At 39.9% G+C, this 16,145-nt stretch overlaps 8 protein-coding genes across 8 annotated transcripts; 4 read left to right on the forward strand and 4 right to left on the reverse strand.

Moving 5' to 3' along the window:
- On the reverse strand, positions 1-243 carry JH06_3607 (40S ribosomal protein S18; the record flags this gene model as incomplete). The annotated part of the gene is made up of 2 exons (XM_014670669.1): positions 1-180; positions 217-243. Coding segments are annotated over 2 exons (207 nt in total), but the record flags the coding sequence as incomplete, so codon positions are not given.
- A 686-nt stretch (positions 244-929) lies between these two features.
- JH06_3608 (polypyrimidine tract-binding protein-like protein 3-like protein) lies at positions 930-3,102 on the reverse strand (the record flags this gene model as incomplete). The annotated part of the gene is made up of 7 exons (XM_014670670.1): positions 930-1,293; positions 1,324-2,071; positions 2,101-2,416; positions 2,438-2,584; positions 2,615-2,830; positions 2,862-2,933; positions 2,959-3,102. 7 exons carry the CDS (start codon positions 3,100-3,102, stop codon positions 930-932), a joined length of 2,007 nt encoding a protein of 668 aa, XP_014526156.1.
- A 1,301-nt stretch (positions 3,103-4,403) lies between these two features.
- JH06_3609 (vacuolar protein sorting-associated protein) lies at positions 4,404-6,680 on the forward strand (the record flags this gene model as incomplete). Its single annotated transcript, XM_014670671.1, has 10 exons — positions 4,404-4,445; positions 4,476-4,778; positions 4,811-4,969; positions 5,000-5,487; positions 5,509-5,812; positions 5,842-5,975; positions 6,007-6,136; positions 6,166-6,281; positions 6,311-6,410; positions 6,441-6,680. The coding sequence occupies 10 exons, from the start codon at positions 4,404-4,406 to the stop codon at positions 6,678-6,680; spliced, it is 2,016 nt and encodes a 671-aa protein (XP_014526157.1).
- Positions 6,681-6,848: 168 nt separating this feature from the next.
- Positions 6,849-7,754, forward strand: JH06_3610 (oxoglutarate malate translocator protein; the record flags this gene model as incomplete). The annotated part of the gene is made up of 1 exon (XM_014670672.1): positions 6,849-7,754. One exon carries the CDS (start codon positions 6,849-6,851, stop codon positions 7,752-7,754), a length of 906 nt encoding a protein of 301 aa, XP_014526158.1.
- A 660-nt stretch (positions 7,755-8,414) lies between these two features.
- Positions 8,415-9,972, forward strand: JH06_3611 (putative DNA primase large subunit; the record flags this gene model as incomplete). The annotated part of the gene is made up of 10 exons (XM_014670673.1): positions 8,415-8,562; positions 8,599-8,696; positions 8,727-8,824; positions 8,853-9,189; positions 9,220-9,276; positions 9,307-9,439; positions 9,466-9,642; positions 9,672-9,787; positions 9,819-9,878; positions 9,904-9,972. 10 exons carry the CDS (start codon positions 8,415-8,417, stop codon positions 9,970-9,972), a joined length of 1,293 nt encoding a protein of 430 aa, XP_014526159.1.
- Positions 9,973-10,201: 229 nt separating this feature from the next.
- JH06_3612 (exportin-1) lies at positions 10,202-13,232 on the forward strand (the record flags this gene model as incomplete). The annotated part of the gene is given in 11 exon segments (XM_014670674.1): positions 10,202-10,291; positions 10,326-10,442; positions 10,474-10,566; positions 10,597-10,881; positions 10,911-11,171; positions 11,203-11,478; positions 11,508-11,768; positions 11,804-12,454; positions 12,491-12,508; positions 12,526-12,852; positions 12,882-13,232. The coding sequence occupies 11 exon segments, from the start codon at positions 10,202-10,204 to the stop codon at positions 13,230-13,232; spliced, it is 2,730 nt and encodes a 909-aa protein (XP_014526160.1).
- Positions 13,233-13,764: 532 nt separating this feature from the next.
- JH06_3613 (TOM1-like protein) lies at positions 13,765-15,023 on the reverse strand (the record flags this gene model as incomplete). The annotated part of the gene is given in 8 exon segments (XM_014670675.1): positions 13,765-13,850; positions 13,879-14,055; positions 14,088-14,163; positions 14,194-14,336; positions 14,363-14,558; positions 14,588-14,777; positions 14,808-14,890; positions 14,907-15,023. The coding sequence occupies 8 exon segments, from the start codon at positions 15,021-15,023 to the stop codon at positions 13,765-13,767; spliced, it is 1,068 nt and encodes a 355-aa protein (XP_014526161.1).
- Positions 15,024-15,284: 261 nt separating this feature from the next.
- On the reverse strand, positions 15,285-16,090 carry JH06_3614 (hypothetical protein; the record flags this gene model as incomplete). Its single annotated transcript, XM_014670676.1, has 7 exons — positions 15,285-15,338; positions 15,361-15,515; positions 15,544-15,622; positions 15,643-15,728; positions 15,769-15,823; positions 15,877-16,037; positions 16,072-16,090. 7 exons carry the CDS (start codon positions 16,088-16,090, stop codon positions 15,285-15,287), a joined length of 609 nt encoding a protein of 202 aa, XP_014526162.1.
- Between the last annotated feature and the right edge of the window lie 55 nt (positions 16,091-16,145).

Below are 16,145 nucleotides of genomic sequence, written 5' to 3' on the forward strand. Positions count from 1 at the left end.
ATATAGAATCACCAAGTACCGCTTGCGGATATCAACTTCAGCCTTCTTGCACACAGCAGTGGCAAAACGACGACCAATACCCTTGATAGAGGTCAGAGCATAGACAATCTTCTGCTTTCCATCGATGTTAGTGTTGAGCACACGGAGAATGTGCTGGAACTCTCCCTGGTTAACAAGAGCCTATATAATTGGTAAGGCGATAGAGAAACGAATCACGAGCACAATGGAATAACTACCTACCATTATGAAAGGTGTGTTATGAAATACTGGGCAATGAAAGGTACAACAGAAAGTCCAAATTCCCGTGGAAACACCAATGAGAATGACTTTTCTTCATAGCAATGAGCTCATCGAAAGCAAGGGAAGAAGAACAACATATTGATAACAAACAGGATGCAAGAAAAGCGAGAGACAAACATCAATTAAAATATGGTACAGCAATTCCTCTTCTTCAACTCAAACTCCAAATTATCTGAATAGAATGTCTAGGACTCAATTCCCAGCATTAACCGAAACTTGATCAATAGCCTTTCCACTTTCATCCTGAAACTTTACTCGTCTCTGGGTATGTTGTCGTAACAACTTTACAGATGATCGCTTATCTCTGAAGTCAGTGCAACTCAGAACCACCTACGCAGATAGTGGGTACAATTTATAATCCGAATAGTCACCTAACTCAACTTCATCGAGTTCACTGTCAGAAACGACCAATTTCTCGCTCTAATGTTATGAGGATAGAACAAAATAATTTACCATTCGAACGAGGGATTCTACAAAGAGATTACTAAAACAATAATGGATGTGGCCGTTTCATTCAAAATGTTCTCGGAATCTTCTTATCTAATGATAAAACACGCAAACCATCAAAGAAGAATAATTGGATGGATTTATTTGAACAAACAAAGCTAGAAAGCGATCTTGCCGAAATCCTACCATACAAATAAGGGTTCAGCTCCGATGACCCGCCCTTCAATCACCAATTTGTATCGATTCTGTAGAATGAGAAGTATATTATATCGTTCTTGATACTTTACTCGATAACGAATAATACAGTCCTCCTCTCCTTCCTTAATCTCTTCACCATTCGATTCAGCAGTAACTTCACGTTCTTCTGGTTTCATTTCCGAAACCTTCTCAACAATGCCAAATTGCTTAGCAAACTGATAAACCTCATTCACTTCAAAGGTTGAAGGGAACGAAGAAAAACAAACAGCAACAGGAAACACTTTGACAGTTCCATCGATGAGACTTGGTAAAATAGCAGATGAACTTGGAATGTCAAGTAACTCTGGTCTACGACTCATACTCTCTCTTCAATCTTACAGAACATAATCACGAATTCGGAAGAACGTACTGTAACTTACTGAGTTAAAAATCGTGATCTGATTGTCTGGTACATGTTCATGCTCAGCCAAACAAATAGCCATCTCATCACAATTCATGGTAGCCAAATAGGCCACTGCGACAATTGCAGACCCTTTTCCGGTATGAACCACATAGTCGCAGATAGTGGATACTTCTGAAAATGCTGCCAAAAATGAAGAGGTATTGTGAGTATAATGAAGAGCAAAGAAAGTGATGGTCAGACTGAATAGATCAGGTACATCAGGACGAAGTGAAGGTGGAGGACTACGAGTGGAGACACCTGTAGTCGAAGAGGACGATTCTAAGATCACATAACAAGAGAAAGAGATACGAGGACGATCAAAGACATACAAAGAATCAAAAGCGTCAGGATTACGATAAGGACGATACTCAGGAGGGAGCTGGGAGAGTGAAGTAACTATGGGATCTGAATTCCGGTTAACAACTGGCATCTTCCAATCACCACTCAGTCGACTATCAGGACTAAGAGTCAGAGGTCCGGAATTCCTTCCATTGTAGGAGAAAGCACGACTACGTGCATCATAATCAGGCTCACTCATATGATATCCTTCAGAGGAATAAGACTGACGAGGAGAGAGAGCAGTATAACGAGTTGACTCCAGAACACTTGGAGAGAAGGAACGTGAAGATGAAAGAAGAGACGGACGATTTGGTTTGAGTAGACGAAGAGAGTCAGTACTCCCGCCTACGCTCAATTTATTCATTCAATCTTACTCATGTCAAGATAGGCTGAATCAGTTGCACTACGACGAACTTCCGATCGGGTATGCTCGATTGGAATGGACTGATTATAAACCATCCCACGGGAAATAGTCCCAGACTGGCGCGAATTCATACTGGAAGGAGAACGAGATCCAGCAGCTGGTTGAGGAAAAGAAGGCTCTGGAGAGAAAGAAATGGGAGTAGTGACCTCAACAGAAGAACGAAGATCAGACTGGAGGATCGATGGAGGATCGATGTTTGCAACCTCTGTAAAATCCCATGAAAAGGTATTGTTTTGGTTCACATGAAGGTCAGCAAATTTGGAAAACTGCACTTCAAAAGTAACAACACTATTGTCGATGTGAAAGACCTGAGACTGGAGAACCTTCTTGACTTCTTCAGCCTCCTGAGATGTACGGAACTGAATGAGTGCTTGAGGTCCAGCTTCATGATGAAACATCAAGATCTTCCGAACTTTGTGGACATTATTACAAATCTACGTGTCAATTTATGGAGTCATTCCAACACTTGCCATCTGGAAGAGGGAGAGAGGAAAATCAGAACATCCACAAATAGTAACTAAAAGAATATGACACGGAGTATAATCCAGAGGATTGCGCTGTAAACGCTTATGAACAGAATAGTTCACATTCATGGGAGAGTTATGCAACAAAAGGGAGTTATTCTTTGCAAATTCATAAAGAGCAATTGCATCATCTAAATTCTTCATTTCGACAAGAGCCTGTACATCAAGCTCCACAACCACCACGTACTTGTTCCTTCGGACGAAGGATCACAACAATCTCTACAGGTCCAAAGGAATTCACAATCTGAAGAAGGTCGTGCTAAAACGTTACTCCTTCTAAAAACACGGACTTTGGAAGCTATCTTCGGAACATTTTTAAAATGCAAAACAGGAGATGGCTGCGTTTCAGATGCTTCACTCAGATCGTTAAACGCTGCTTTTACTATACGTAAAGAGGAAACAGAATACCACGCACCAGGTAGGGGCATGAGTCAAACGGAAACGTGTCGATTCAAATCGAATACTCTTATGAAAGCAAGTCTTACGCAACTCATCTACCTTCTAAGCAAAACCGCGGTTCTATAAGATTTATTTGAATTCTTGAATAAGGCGTTGAAGCATCTGTTCACTTTTTCAGTGAAGTAAGAAACACCCCAATCCATTCATCTGCATTGCCTAAATGTACCAATAGACAATCCACACACATTTCATCTTATTCTATCCGAATAATCATGGATACATGGATATTAACAACTCTCGGAGATATGAAATGGAAGATCGACGACTTTTCTCCCTATTTCGTTGTCACAGCTCCTTTTGGGAATTACGTTGCTCTTGTTCCTAGAAACGAGAACGAAGATCGTGATTTTGCAATCTATGATGGATGTGGCACACTTCTCGTGGAAGATGTGCTTTCTCCGTCTTATCAAATCGTTGCAACACATTGGTTAGAAGATCAGCGTCTCTGTATTTTCTTGGAGGATTGTCGATGCTTGGTTTACACTCCCAACAGTGAACCTCGGCGAATGATTGAGATATTCAGCGAAGAAGATATTGAAGCTGGAATAAAAGTGAAAAGTGCCCTAGTATCTGGATTGACATGTTGTCTAATCACGTCTGAGAATGATATCTATTTCACGTCCGATGTAACTGGCTCGTTAGCAAAGAAAGCTCCAAGCCTTCCCGAAGATGTAAAGTGTGTTTCTTGGAATTAGATTACATGTAGAAAGTCAGAGATCAAAGCTATTGGGATTCTTCCAGATACATGCATCTCTTCCCGAAACACGAGTGTTTTGATCTCAGTTCTATCTGGTCCGTTCAAAGGTATCATTTTCGTTGTCAACAGTACCAGCAATAATACTCGAATGTTGCTTGTGAATATCTGAGAATGAAGTGAGGAATAGGAGCCACAACAAGAGCCATTGACACAGTTTGCTCTCCATCCATTTCATGCATTATCGTGTTATAGTAGTGAAAGCAGATTGGTATGTCTGGATGCATTCCCTCACAACTAGATGGTCTTTGATAATGACTGCAAATATCCGCTGTTTAAGTGTCAGTTTGTAAAAGAAGAGGATCAAAAGTCAGAAGAAGAGATCGAATCGGATGATGGAAGGTACTACGATACTATGTGATTCATTGTAGTGAATTCCAAATATCACGTCAATTATCAAAGTTAGGGGTGTTGAATAAAGACACTTCAACTAGTAAGCTTCGAGAGAAGGAATCACTTCTTCCTCACCATGTTTATGGAATCTACTGGTTGAATGATAGTTGTATTGCAGTTGTTATGACAGATCGACATTCCACTTCTCATACCCGCATTCTTGCTGTTTGATTTATTTCTATATCTTATTCTAAGTTGAATATTCACGGAGGAATGGATTGGATTTCTATCCCTCATTCCTTCAAAGAATTGATTTTCCAACAAGAAGTCGATGGATTGCGAATCATTACTGCGAAGAATGTATGGCTCTTACGCCAAAACATGTCATGTGCCTTGGCAATCCCTGCTCACTTGTCAATTGTGAAGCAATACAAACAGTATCCTTCCTTCTTCATTCATATTTATGAACGTTATGAAGCTGGAGATGAAAGCTGTGTGAAAGAGTATCAATCCATCTCTCCAGAGCTGATGATGGAAGTCATTCGGGAATTGCTGAAAGTGTGTTGTTTTCATCTTCTTTCATCAAATAGTACTGTGAATGGGATAACTTCAGCCCACAAAACACAGAACTGTTATCTGCACTTCGCCTTGCAATTCGTTTCCTTCCTTCGCAATCAGCTATGCAATCATTATGTAACATTCTCTATTTCACTTGCAGCAATATCAAGGTTCTATTCAATCTCCGTCAAGTTTAATTGTCAATCATCTCTGAGATGTAGGAAGGAATACTACTTACAATGGCTGAATATCGCGAATTGACATTTTCTGTTGTGATAAGTCGACTTCTCTTCCAAAACAAACATCAAATCGCAATTCATCTTTGTGACATCTATAATAGTCACAGTAATCGCATCTATCAACAGGAACAACCAGGGTATTTCGATGAATTTCGTGGAATTGTAACAATGGATTGGGCCACCAAGAAGATTCAGAATTCCACAGAACCATCCGAATCTCTTGCAGCTACTGTGTTCACCAACATCATCAAAATAGGTCGGGTTCCGATCATTCCCATTATTCTCAATATTTATGATATTCGACCAGATTTGGCAATCAGTCTTCTTCTGCTCGAGCCAAACCCTTCGCTAGCTGTTGCTTGTTTATTGAAGATTGGAGAATACTCAGAGGCATTGCGCAGAGCAGTCGAAACTGAAGATGTCGAACTTGTCTTTGCAGTGGTTTGCTTTACAGGAGATCAGTCAGATTTGTGATTAGAACTCATATGTAGTATGGAAAGTCGAGAAGAATGGTTTGATTTGATTAGTGAGCAGACGATGGCAGTTGATGTATTTAAACAATATTATGAGGAAACAGAATACTATGATATACTAATAGAATATGCTATGCACGTAAGTGACTTCAAAACGGTGTTCTATCAATTGCTCCGAAACGCCGTTTACGATGTGGATACATTGATGAAAGAAAATTCTCCATTTGAGTTAGATGAAAGCGAAAAGGTCGAAGCAAAGATGTTTGATCTTCAGAAGTGTTGTGATATGTTGTTGCCAGGAGTTAATGACTTTGATGTGAATGTAGTGTTTCTCCCTATTCTTGATTATAGTGCATTAAAAACCAAATAGCATTATTCAAAGTCCAGTTGCAGCTCTCTTCTTCCATTCTAAACTTTTCCCTCTATAACACAATTACTAATCTTTTGGCACGACGAAGAGAGGATAGTGATCGGCATGCTCTTTTGTATTGTAGAATACCTTAGTTTCACTCGTAGCCTTAAACAGCAGTATTCGATTACTGATGTTCGATATGATATTCTTCGATTGTTTGGAATGGCAAAGGCCGGTTGTTGGGAGGAAATACGGCAACTGTATGTTCAGCGAAAGAACATCATTCCTATCGAAGTAGATAAAGAGCTAGTCATGAACTGTAGTGCTTCTTGCAAGTTGTTCTTTCACGGAAGGCGTACAACGAAGGCGATTACTATCTGAGTGTGATGAATGTGAAAGAGTCTCCAGCTCTCGCTTTGCATTACTCGTTGTTACTGAAGTGAGAGATCATTTTGTTGTTAATTCTAGTCAATGGAAATTGGCGACCCAACTTGCAGTAGAACTGAATGATTATAGCAGCATCATTGTAATTATGGATAATGTTGATAACGATGTTCCTGGAATTCGAGTGAGGTTTGTGTTCTGTTATGACCTGTAGATGGAATTATTTAATTACATTCGAAATAGCGGATATGAGCGAGAGAGTCCTTTTGTGAATGATGTGAAGTTCCATCCCGTTCTCAAAGCAAGGAAATCGTTTGCTAGTGGTATTCTTGCTGCCTTCACAAGTACGGACACTCCCTCGAATCCAGAAAGACAAAGTCCAGAGCCAGAAGCTCCAGAAGCTTCCATTTCATCCTCTGGCATCTTTGGGAAAATCAAAAACAAGTTGCTGTAGAAACATGTTTGTTCCAACCAGATGCTGTTATCCATTTATGTTCATGTATTCTTCGTCATATGACGCCATGAGGCAACTGTCGTTGGTCGACATGATAATCAAGAATCGAAGAATCACTGGTCGTGCTGACAGCAAAAGCGCATTCTTTCCTTAAAGAACGTACTATTTATGTCAAAAGACCATCATATTGCTATAGCTCTTCGTCCTTATATTGCGGGAGGTTCAGGAGCAATCTTCTCTTCTATGTGTATTCATCCAATCGATCTCATTAAGGTTCGTCTTCAGGTTGCTAACACTGCGGTAGAAGGGAAGGTAACTGGACTTTCTATTGCCAAGAGTGTTGTGAGGAATGAAGGTGTAAAAGGACTATTCTCAGGTCTCTCGGCTGCTGTAGCTCGACAGGCAGTCTATGGAACAGCCAAGATCGGTCTGCATGATTCTTTTAGTCAGACATTGAGGACAATGAACAATGGTCGACCAATTCCCTTCTACCAAAAGACTCTCTGTGCAATGAGTGCCGGTGCCATTGCTGCTGTGATCGGTAATCCTTTTGATCTTGCTCTAGTACGAATGGAAGCTGATGGATGTGCTCCACCGAGTCAGCGTCGTGGATACAAAAACGCTCTGCAAGCTGTGTATCGTATTGGTAAAGAAGAGGGAATTCGGACTTTATGGAGAGGTTCCATTCCGATGGTCTGTCGTGCTATTGCAATGAATGTGGGTATGCTTGCATCCTACGACCAAATCAAAGAAATGCTGGCTCCTTATACAGGAGTAGGTGTTGCAAATAATATGTGGTCGAGTGCGGCAACAAGTTTCATTTGTTCTTTTACTGCTCTTCCTTTTGATATGATGAAAACAAAGTTGATGAACATGCATCGTAATCCTAAGACTGGAGAGTATCCCTACAAGAATCTATGGGACTGTGCCGTTAAGATTGTGAAACAAGGAGGTTTCTTCTCTCTTTGGAGGGGTTACTGGACTTTCTATGTGCGAACTGCTCCTCATGCAATGATCACCCTGCTAGCCAAGGATGCCTTTACTTCTCTCTACAACAAGGTCTTTTTGAATTGAGTGTCTTTTAGAGGTTTTGTATCATTTCTTGTTTGTCACAAACACATGCTAGAAACAGAATTAGAAACTGAAAGCGAGGAAAACGTCGGTCAGTAAGAAATGATGTCAACACTCTTCATTCAGTGTAGATAAGGAAAACATCACACCGACTATACACATGCAACATTACTTACCCAAAGAAACCTATAGATGTGTGAGATATGGAGGCATCAAAGGGGTAACGAACTAGCACAGCTAGAACAACCTAGGATGTACTATGTACTCATACGTCTAGAACCCGTTCATGTAGACTCGTACTGCAAGAAAACCTTGTACTACGAATGGAGTCTCCAATGAGGAGAGACATCCCCATGAACAAAGTTCAGAAGAAAGAGGGATACAACTACTTACAACTCGACCTTGAGCGACAAACAAAAAGAGAAAATGTGGTTAATAGTAAATACCGCGGTTATTCTAATACGTAAACAGACAATAGGGGTTCAAGAAATAATCTTGTGGATTCATAGAGAAAGGATGTTAAATTGCAGTGTAAAATAATGGAGGAAAGGAGAGAATGGATCGAGAACGATCGAAATAGACTCACCATCGCATTTGAAATCATCCATCCAAAATTCTGCTAAAGGCGGGTTAATCCCACCAATTCATTCATCTTTTCCTCTCATGAATCTTCTTTCAAATTGGAAGCAGAAAGATCCATCGTTCCCAGACAAACATATTCTACCCTTTTATCCGCTTTCTGATCTGGATAATGTCAGTGAGGAGATTACAATCGATAAATTTGAAGAATATGCCGACTACCGTGTGAAGTGTATGTTCCATATTGGTGCTGGAGTCATTTTTCTAGTATACCTGTATATCGACAAGAATGAAATCTCACTGGATACAAAAAAGGAAGAAGATCCAAAAATACGAAATTTTGCATCTGTCACTATGGAGAATCGAGTAATTGTTACTGGTGAAGATTGAACGTAGGAAATGGATATTATATCACATTTCATCATGCGTGCAGCATTTTGTTCAAACCACACTGATCGTGTCAAGTTCATAGATCGTGAAAGTCGTCTCTTTGAGTAGGGGTTCGTCTTCATTCTGATATAGATATCGATTAATGAAGATTGACATGAATAGTGCACTTGAGCAAAGTGGATACAAACCACAAGTGGTGACAATGGAAGAGATGAAAGAGAAGTTTGAAGATATTAAAGAAACAGGAACCTTTTATATGATGCGCTTTCAAGATGTCCCTCGGCAACTAGCATCGCGTTCAGTGTATCTCCGCAGTGGTCAGGCCTATATTCACGAAAAGGAACTCAAGAATTACTTGGTTTCACGTTTTGAAGATGATTTGCGGGAAGGTATTGAAACCTATGTGTCGATACAACACCAGTTCTTAGATCCTCGTTTTGAAGAAACATTGAAGAAGCTTACGGTGGTTGTAGGTGTGAACAAGAATCGTGATCCTTAGTCTATTCAAGAAGACTATTTACCTTCGGATACGATTACAGCAGATGCAATTCCACGAGTAAGATCAAATCTGGTGTAATTACGATAGCTTGCTAAACAGTCATTCCCATTGTGTATGATGCGGATTTATAAGAAGCTGTGTGATACAAATCATCTCTACTATGATGGACGAGAACAGCTTGGGCGATTCTTGAAGGTTGCTGAAGAGCCTGGCATGAAGTGTAGGGAATTGGTCTAAGTATGGAAGGCGCACTCGAATTCTTTCAGAATCATTTCTGTCGGAGTATTTCCATTGATAAGTTCAACAAGGAATATGCTTACAACATTCGCTACATGTATGGTAAGGAGGGAAGACGAATTCCCTTACAACCACTTCCATGTAAATATATGATCAAGTCTATTCCTGTGGGTGATCAGTGTCATGGTAGGAACAGAGGTGGAGAATGAAGATAGGTTGTCCATTTGCTTCAATGCGGGCAGTTGATCTAGAGGCTCTATTAAAGAATCTGCATGTAGATAGTGATCATATTGAGAATATCATGCAGTATCATCGAGAGAAGAATTATGAGGTGAATATGAAAATACGAAGTAATTTAGTAGAAAGCCTGTCGTGAATATTTCCTGGCGATTCATTCGGGTTCTTCGAATGAAGGAGTTGATGTAATTGTACTTATTGATATTGTAGATTGCATTGCATCCAGTATTGTGGTTTAAGAAGAGTCGTAGCTATTATGAAGAGAATGGAAAGCACTAGAAGTATCATGTTTGTTTGGAATCCTTTTCCATATATTCGGTTCTTTTCCATTTATTTTATACAAAGAATCCCACTTTGATACCTCTAGTTCCAATATATAGGGAAAGAAGAGTCACAATAAGAACTAATCCAGGGGATAGAATTTTGGAAAAAACCACCTAAAATCAACTCTAAGCAAGTTTAGTTGGTTTTCTTTCGCTTGTCCCGATTCAGCGAATCGAAACATACCATGGAAGCCATTCTAGATTTTTCCAAACCGTTTAATCCTGCTCTACTTGATGAGATCATATCCGTCTTTTATTCTCCACATCATCCAGAGGTGCCTTTTTATCGATATGAATGCTTATTTGTAGCAAGGAAAAGCGGGACAAGTTTTGTACGACCTTAAGGAGAGCGATCGTGCTTGGTCAATTGCAGACAGCATTATTGAGCAGTGTAAAGACTCTCGAAGTATCTTTTTTGGTCTTATTGTGGATCGTCGTTGTTTTCGTTAATGCATAGCTTCTTGAGGAAATGGTGAAGAATCGATGGGCAATTGTCCCTCTAGAACAACGAGAGTCCATCAAGAACTATTCTTTGGCCAAGGTCATGTCGGTACGTGATGGAAGATTGTTTTGAGTCTAGTATTCAGAGACAATGGAATCAATCCAGCAGAATGAAGAGATTCTTCACAAGTGGGATATCATTCTAGTGGAGATCTTCAAGAAGGAGTGGCCCAATAGCTGGACATCTTTTGTAAAAGATTTAGTAGCAGCTGCTGTGGAAAGTGAGAGTCGCTGTCGCAACAGTATGTTCATTCTGAAGATCGTTGTGGAAGATGTATTTCAATTTAGCGAGACCACGCTTACATCAAAGTTTAGCCAACAAATTCAGCAAGCTCTTCAAAGTGACATGATCGATGTTTTCAACGTATTCTCTCTTTTTCTCGTAAATAGTAGCTCTGTTCTCAAGTTATTGTAAACACAGAAGTAGTTCCCCTGCTTCTCGATACCATCGACACAATCCGCCTGATCTTGAAGTATCTTCCAGATGATTGTGTGTTTAATTATCAATTGGCTGATGTCCTGTTAAAATTCATTACCATTGATCAGTTTCGTACATCAGCCATGATGTGTCTTCAAGAGATCCTGTGTCATCCAAATAGTTACAAGTATCCTTCTCTCATAAGTCAATCGATTCGTCGCTTCTTAGAATATTTGGTATGGATTCTCAAGGGTATCTGACTATCAGCAAACATACGTTGACGTAACAGTGGACCTAAGTACTTCATACACCTCGTTATCATCGGATCTAACAGACTTTGTCCATGAGCTGAGTGTCTTTCTCACCAGCATCTCTCTAAGACATAAGTCCATGCTTGAGTCTCAGTACCAAGACGTGTATCTCCAAATTTGTACCTTTGTGTTGTTCCTAAGTCGATGTCCTGATCGTGAAGTATTGAAAGTCTGTATGAAGTTTTGGAAAGAGTGGTGTCATTCAATCTATCAAGCTTATTCAACTAATTCTGTTGTCTTGCTGATTGGCTCTCATCATAGAATTCTGCCACTTCATCCAAACAACCTGAGGGACCTTACACTAATCTCACACAACAGCTTATTCAATTGATTGTCGAACGAATGAGTCGACCTGAAGAAGTGATGATGATGGAAAATGAAGATGGAGAAGTCGTTCGAGTTGAGACGAAGGATACAGATGGCATTGCATTGTACAAGATAATGAAAGAGTGCCTTGTATTACTGGCTTCGGTTGATTATGAAATCACAGAAGCCATTCTTATGAATGCTTTAGATATTCAGGTATTCCAAAAATCATGACTTTTTTGTAGATGCAGCTTAAACCAACTGATCCATTCCGTTCCACATTACAACCTCTGATCTGGTCTATTGGTTCTTTGAACGGTGTTTTAACAGAAGCTGATGAGCGTCGTCTGCTGATGGCAACAATTATGGATATTCTGCGTCTTGTTGCTTCCAAAGTCACAAAGGATGATAAGGCGGTAGTCGCGGGATGTTTGATGTATGTTATTCAGCAATTCCCGCGGTTCTTGAAACATCACTTCAAATTCCTTCGGACGGTAATCAATAAGAACTTTGAGTTTATGCACGAAACCCACCCCGGAGTTCAGGACATGTCATGTGATACTTTTGAGAAGATTGCAAAACAGTGTGGGTATCAGCTGGTAATCCCTCAACAAGTGGATGGGCAGGAATGGGCTCCGTACATCAATGAAATAATTGCAAAATTGGAGGTTTTTGTGGAATTGCTAAATCAGCAACAACGAGAAGTGGTGTATCGAGGCGTAGCGAGTGCGTGTCGTTGTGAACGAAACCCAGAGAGACGATTAGTCTTGATTGATTCATTATTGTATCGAGTGAATGAGAGAATTGTGGAAGTAATTAAAAAGGGATGTGTGGATGAACGGGAGTTTCATTCATTAGCAAATATTCAGTTACTTCGTAATTCATTACGGTTTCATCGAGTCGTATGTGAAGTGATTGGAATGGATTATTATAAACAGGTATTCCAGAAATTTAGGGTATTTTTAACATCTAGTTCATGACTCAGTATCAAGACTTTGCTGACTTATTTTCATTCTATTCCCGTGCAACAATTCAGTCAGTGAAAGAGAACGGCGAATTGGTTGCAGGATACTCACAGACACGTCAAGAGCGTTTGCTGTTACGGGACATCATTCGTTTGTTCCAATGTTTCATTGAGCGAGTTAAGGGACGAGAGGTGAATGATTCAAATCAGATCGACCTGAACTCAGTCTGTCAGCAGACTCTTTCTCTCATTCTGAAAGATTACGAAGATGCCCCAGAGTGTCTGAAGGAGCCTTGTTGTCTTCAGTTTTCAGCCGTAGTTCTGGAGAAGCTGAAAGTAGGAGATCAAAGGGTCTATGAGAATAGTCACAAAACTCAACACTCACAGCATCCATTCTCTCATCAGTCTTCCTATCCACACTGCATTTGATCACCTCCAATCGATTGAAGTATCCTGAACTCACTCTCACGTTCTTCACATTACTCTCTGCTGTGGCTCGCTATTCCTTCTTGTCTCTGTTTTCATTCAATATGACAGAATTGAAGCTTATTGTGGATTCCATTATTTGGGGGTATTTAGATAGTGAACGTCGGATCTATGAGAACAGCTTAGAGACAATGTTAGTGGTGATGGAGAGTGTTCGTGCATGTGAAGGTGAACTTCGACAAGGATTCTATCAACAGTTCTGGGTGTATATTGTGGAGCATACTCTGTAAGTAAGAGTGATTGTGTGAGTGATTGTGTGGATGATCTTATGGACATTAATGATTGACTGTGACTGAGCAACGAGTGTCTGACTGATTCATCTGACTCTCTACTAACCTCTCCAGTGATTGTCTTACAGACCGAATGCATATTCCAGCTCTTCCTCTCCTTTCCCAACTTCTCAGACTCCTCTTCACAATTCTCCTCAGTCAGGAAATCACAGTTCCACTGACTCCTTCTGCCACGAGTTGTTTTCAGAATCCAGTCGAAGTGGGAAAAGTTTTAACCAACTATCTAGGTGAGAAGTTCCCACAATGCTCTCGTCAGCTTATCTGTGATTATGTACTTCAGCTGGAGAATGCTCCACAAAAGACAGAACAGGAATATCGAGTGATTAACCGTGATTTTTTGATTCAGCTGAAGGTGTGTATTGGAGTGAGAGAATGATTGATAGGAGATCACAAATGATTCAGTTGATTTGTTTGCAGATGTGAAGGAAGAAGCAAAACGACAAGCTGAGCAAGTAACAGTTGAGAGAATGGATCATAGAATAGGAAGAACTAGAACGAAGGAAAGCAATCCCTGGGTTAGTTGGTGTGAATGAAATTCCTGATGGATATGATCCTGTACTTTCATTTGTTTGTTTGAAAGAAACACGACAAGAAAAGAAATCCTCCAAATCTGAATCACTTTCTTCAATCTTTGTTCGATTATCATCTGGGAAGATACGAATTGAAGTTGCATCCAATGACATATCCTTTGCACAACGTAATAACATAATTATATTCGACTTCAACATATCACATAAAGAACGAGTGGTTTCTGGAATGTTCACTAATGATTATGAATCACCATCGCATTCTTACAATCATCAAACTGTTCTTTCAGACCAATGATACGAATCAAGCATTGACTGAGGAAATCTGCCTCTTCATCCAACTCCTACAATCATTATCCAATAATCATCAATACTCGTTGCTTATTCTCTGGAATATTATTTCGACGATTGCGCTTCACAATTAGTCCTTGCATCTTTACCATATGCTGTTGGACGATGTGTAAATCATTCTCAAGTTTTGCATTTGGACTCGTGTATCCTTCAATCACATTCATTCCTATTTCCTACTCACATGCATGCCACTTGGAATATTGGTGATGACTTCATCCGAAAGATTAGGAGTGAATATGTCAACTTCACTTTCCTCTTTAAATTCAACACCACGGTTTCGAAGAGAACGATATAGGGTTCCAAACAAACGATACTCTTTTCCTGTGGAAGCAAACGATAGTGCCAAACTCTGAATCAAATCAGCTGCCTCCTGGTAATTCTCAGGGCTCTACATAATAGTCCATTTCTATTACCTACTTGTTCCTTCATAGCAATACGGAATAGATTATCCAAAAACTCCTTTTGGCAAATCAGAGCGTGAAATGGACCAAAACAATTCTTCTCCAAAGTATCCAAAAGAAGAATCGCTAACGATACAGCTTTGGGGTTCTTGCTCTTCAGCCTGCTATCCAGGGCGCTTACTACATCTTGACGATAAGTGTCACTCCTGGACGTCAAGAACCACAACAAATCTTACCGCTGGTTCACATTATCGCAAAGTGTAATGAACATACCCCAATCGGGCTCTTCCAAATCTGGATTCGTTGCATCATATACCAACTAAGATCGTATCCACCGAGTGATGTCTACTTGAGCCATTAGCCACTTTTACCTCTATTATGAAACAATTCTTAAGAACAAAGTGTCCTTCTGGATTCCCGTGGGAATCACCAAGAATATCCGAAACAAACATACTAGTAATGAAATTCTTGCAACAGAGAGAAGTGCATCCAGAGAGGAGAGATAGAACCATACTTTCTACATATCACACTTCGACATCAACCGTACTCAAACTCTTTTGAATAGTACCTTCTTTTAACAGAAATACCAATAGATTCCAGCTGATGCTGAAATGCCAACAATTCGTAATAACGTTCACATTTAACTGTTTCTTCATATAAATATGAGGTAATGTGAAAATAAACGCTCAGAGAATTACTGCATGTGATCTTAACTATACAATTGTACCTATACATCTGTAAGAAAGAAGCAGCTCCATTCTCAATATCTGGATAGCATAATCCACTCACACCATTGGCACAGTCTAACCAATGGATTTCTCGAATTCGTTGCATCAAGGCATCCGAGTACACAGCTGTTCCAAGTTCGACCACAATTTGATTAAGTACTAGACCGCCTCGTGAAAAACCAACTAGGATAACGGGCAAAACGCGGTCTTGATCATCTACATCCAACACTACTCTCAAACATACTGCAAATGCTATTCTCGAGTAAAAGGAATAATGTGTGTGTTGCACTCCCTTGAGGATCATCTAAGTGAAATACCGTCAGCTAACCATACACTTTTGCACATTTCCATTTTTATCACAGTTGAGATACTTTGCATAGAGACTAATCTCTTTTGTTTTCTTCGAAGGGCGAATAATGTAAATGCTAACTATTAATCGATTGTACACTCGTACTTGGATTTTAAATACTTTTGATGTAAGATTTGTAGCATTTTCTCATATGAGAACGAACTAAAATCTCTTGCTATCCTTGAAGACATCCTAATCATGATGGAACAACAACAATATCTACATCACATCTTCTGAGTCTTGAATATCTCCAGGAAAGTATATTACAGCTGATTCTGGTTGGCGGACCTGAAACGAGAAGATATCGTTTCCGTAGCTGCAAGTATAACTTGCAGAGTCCATACGAATCAAGTTAGGACGACTACACATATACTCAAAGAGATGATTGACTTAGTCACAAACAAATTACTAAAACGACATTACTCTTTCTTTCCACATCCATGCTTATGAATCTTCCAATCTGCAATTTGACATTCTCGTGAACAATAGAACGTTTT

This window comes from Blastocystis sp. subtype 4 (assembly GCF_000743755.1).
Source record: "Blastocystis sp. subtype 4 strain WR1 chromosome Unknown seqid_0243, whole genome shotgun sequence".
Lineage (NCBI taxonomy): Eukaryota > Bigyra > Opalinata > Blastocystidae > Blastocystis > Blastocystis sp. subtype 4.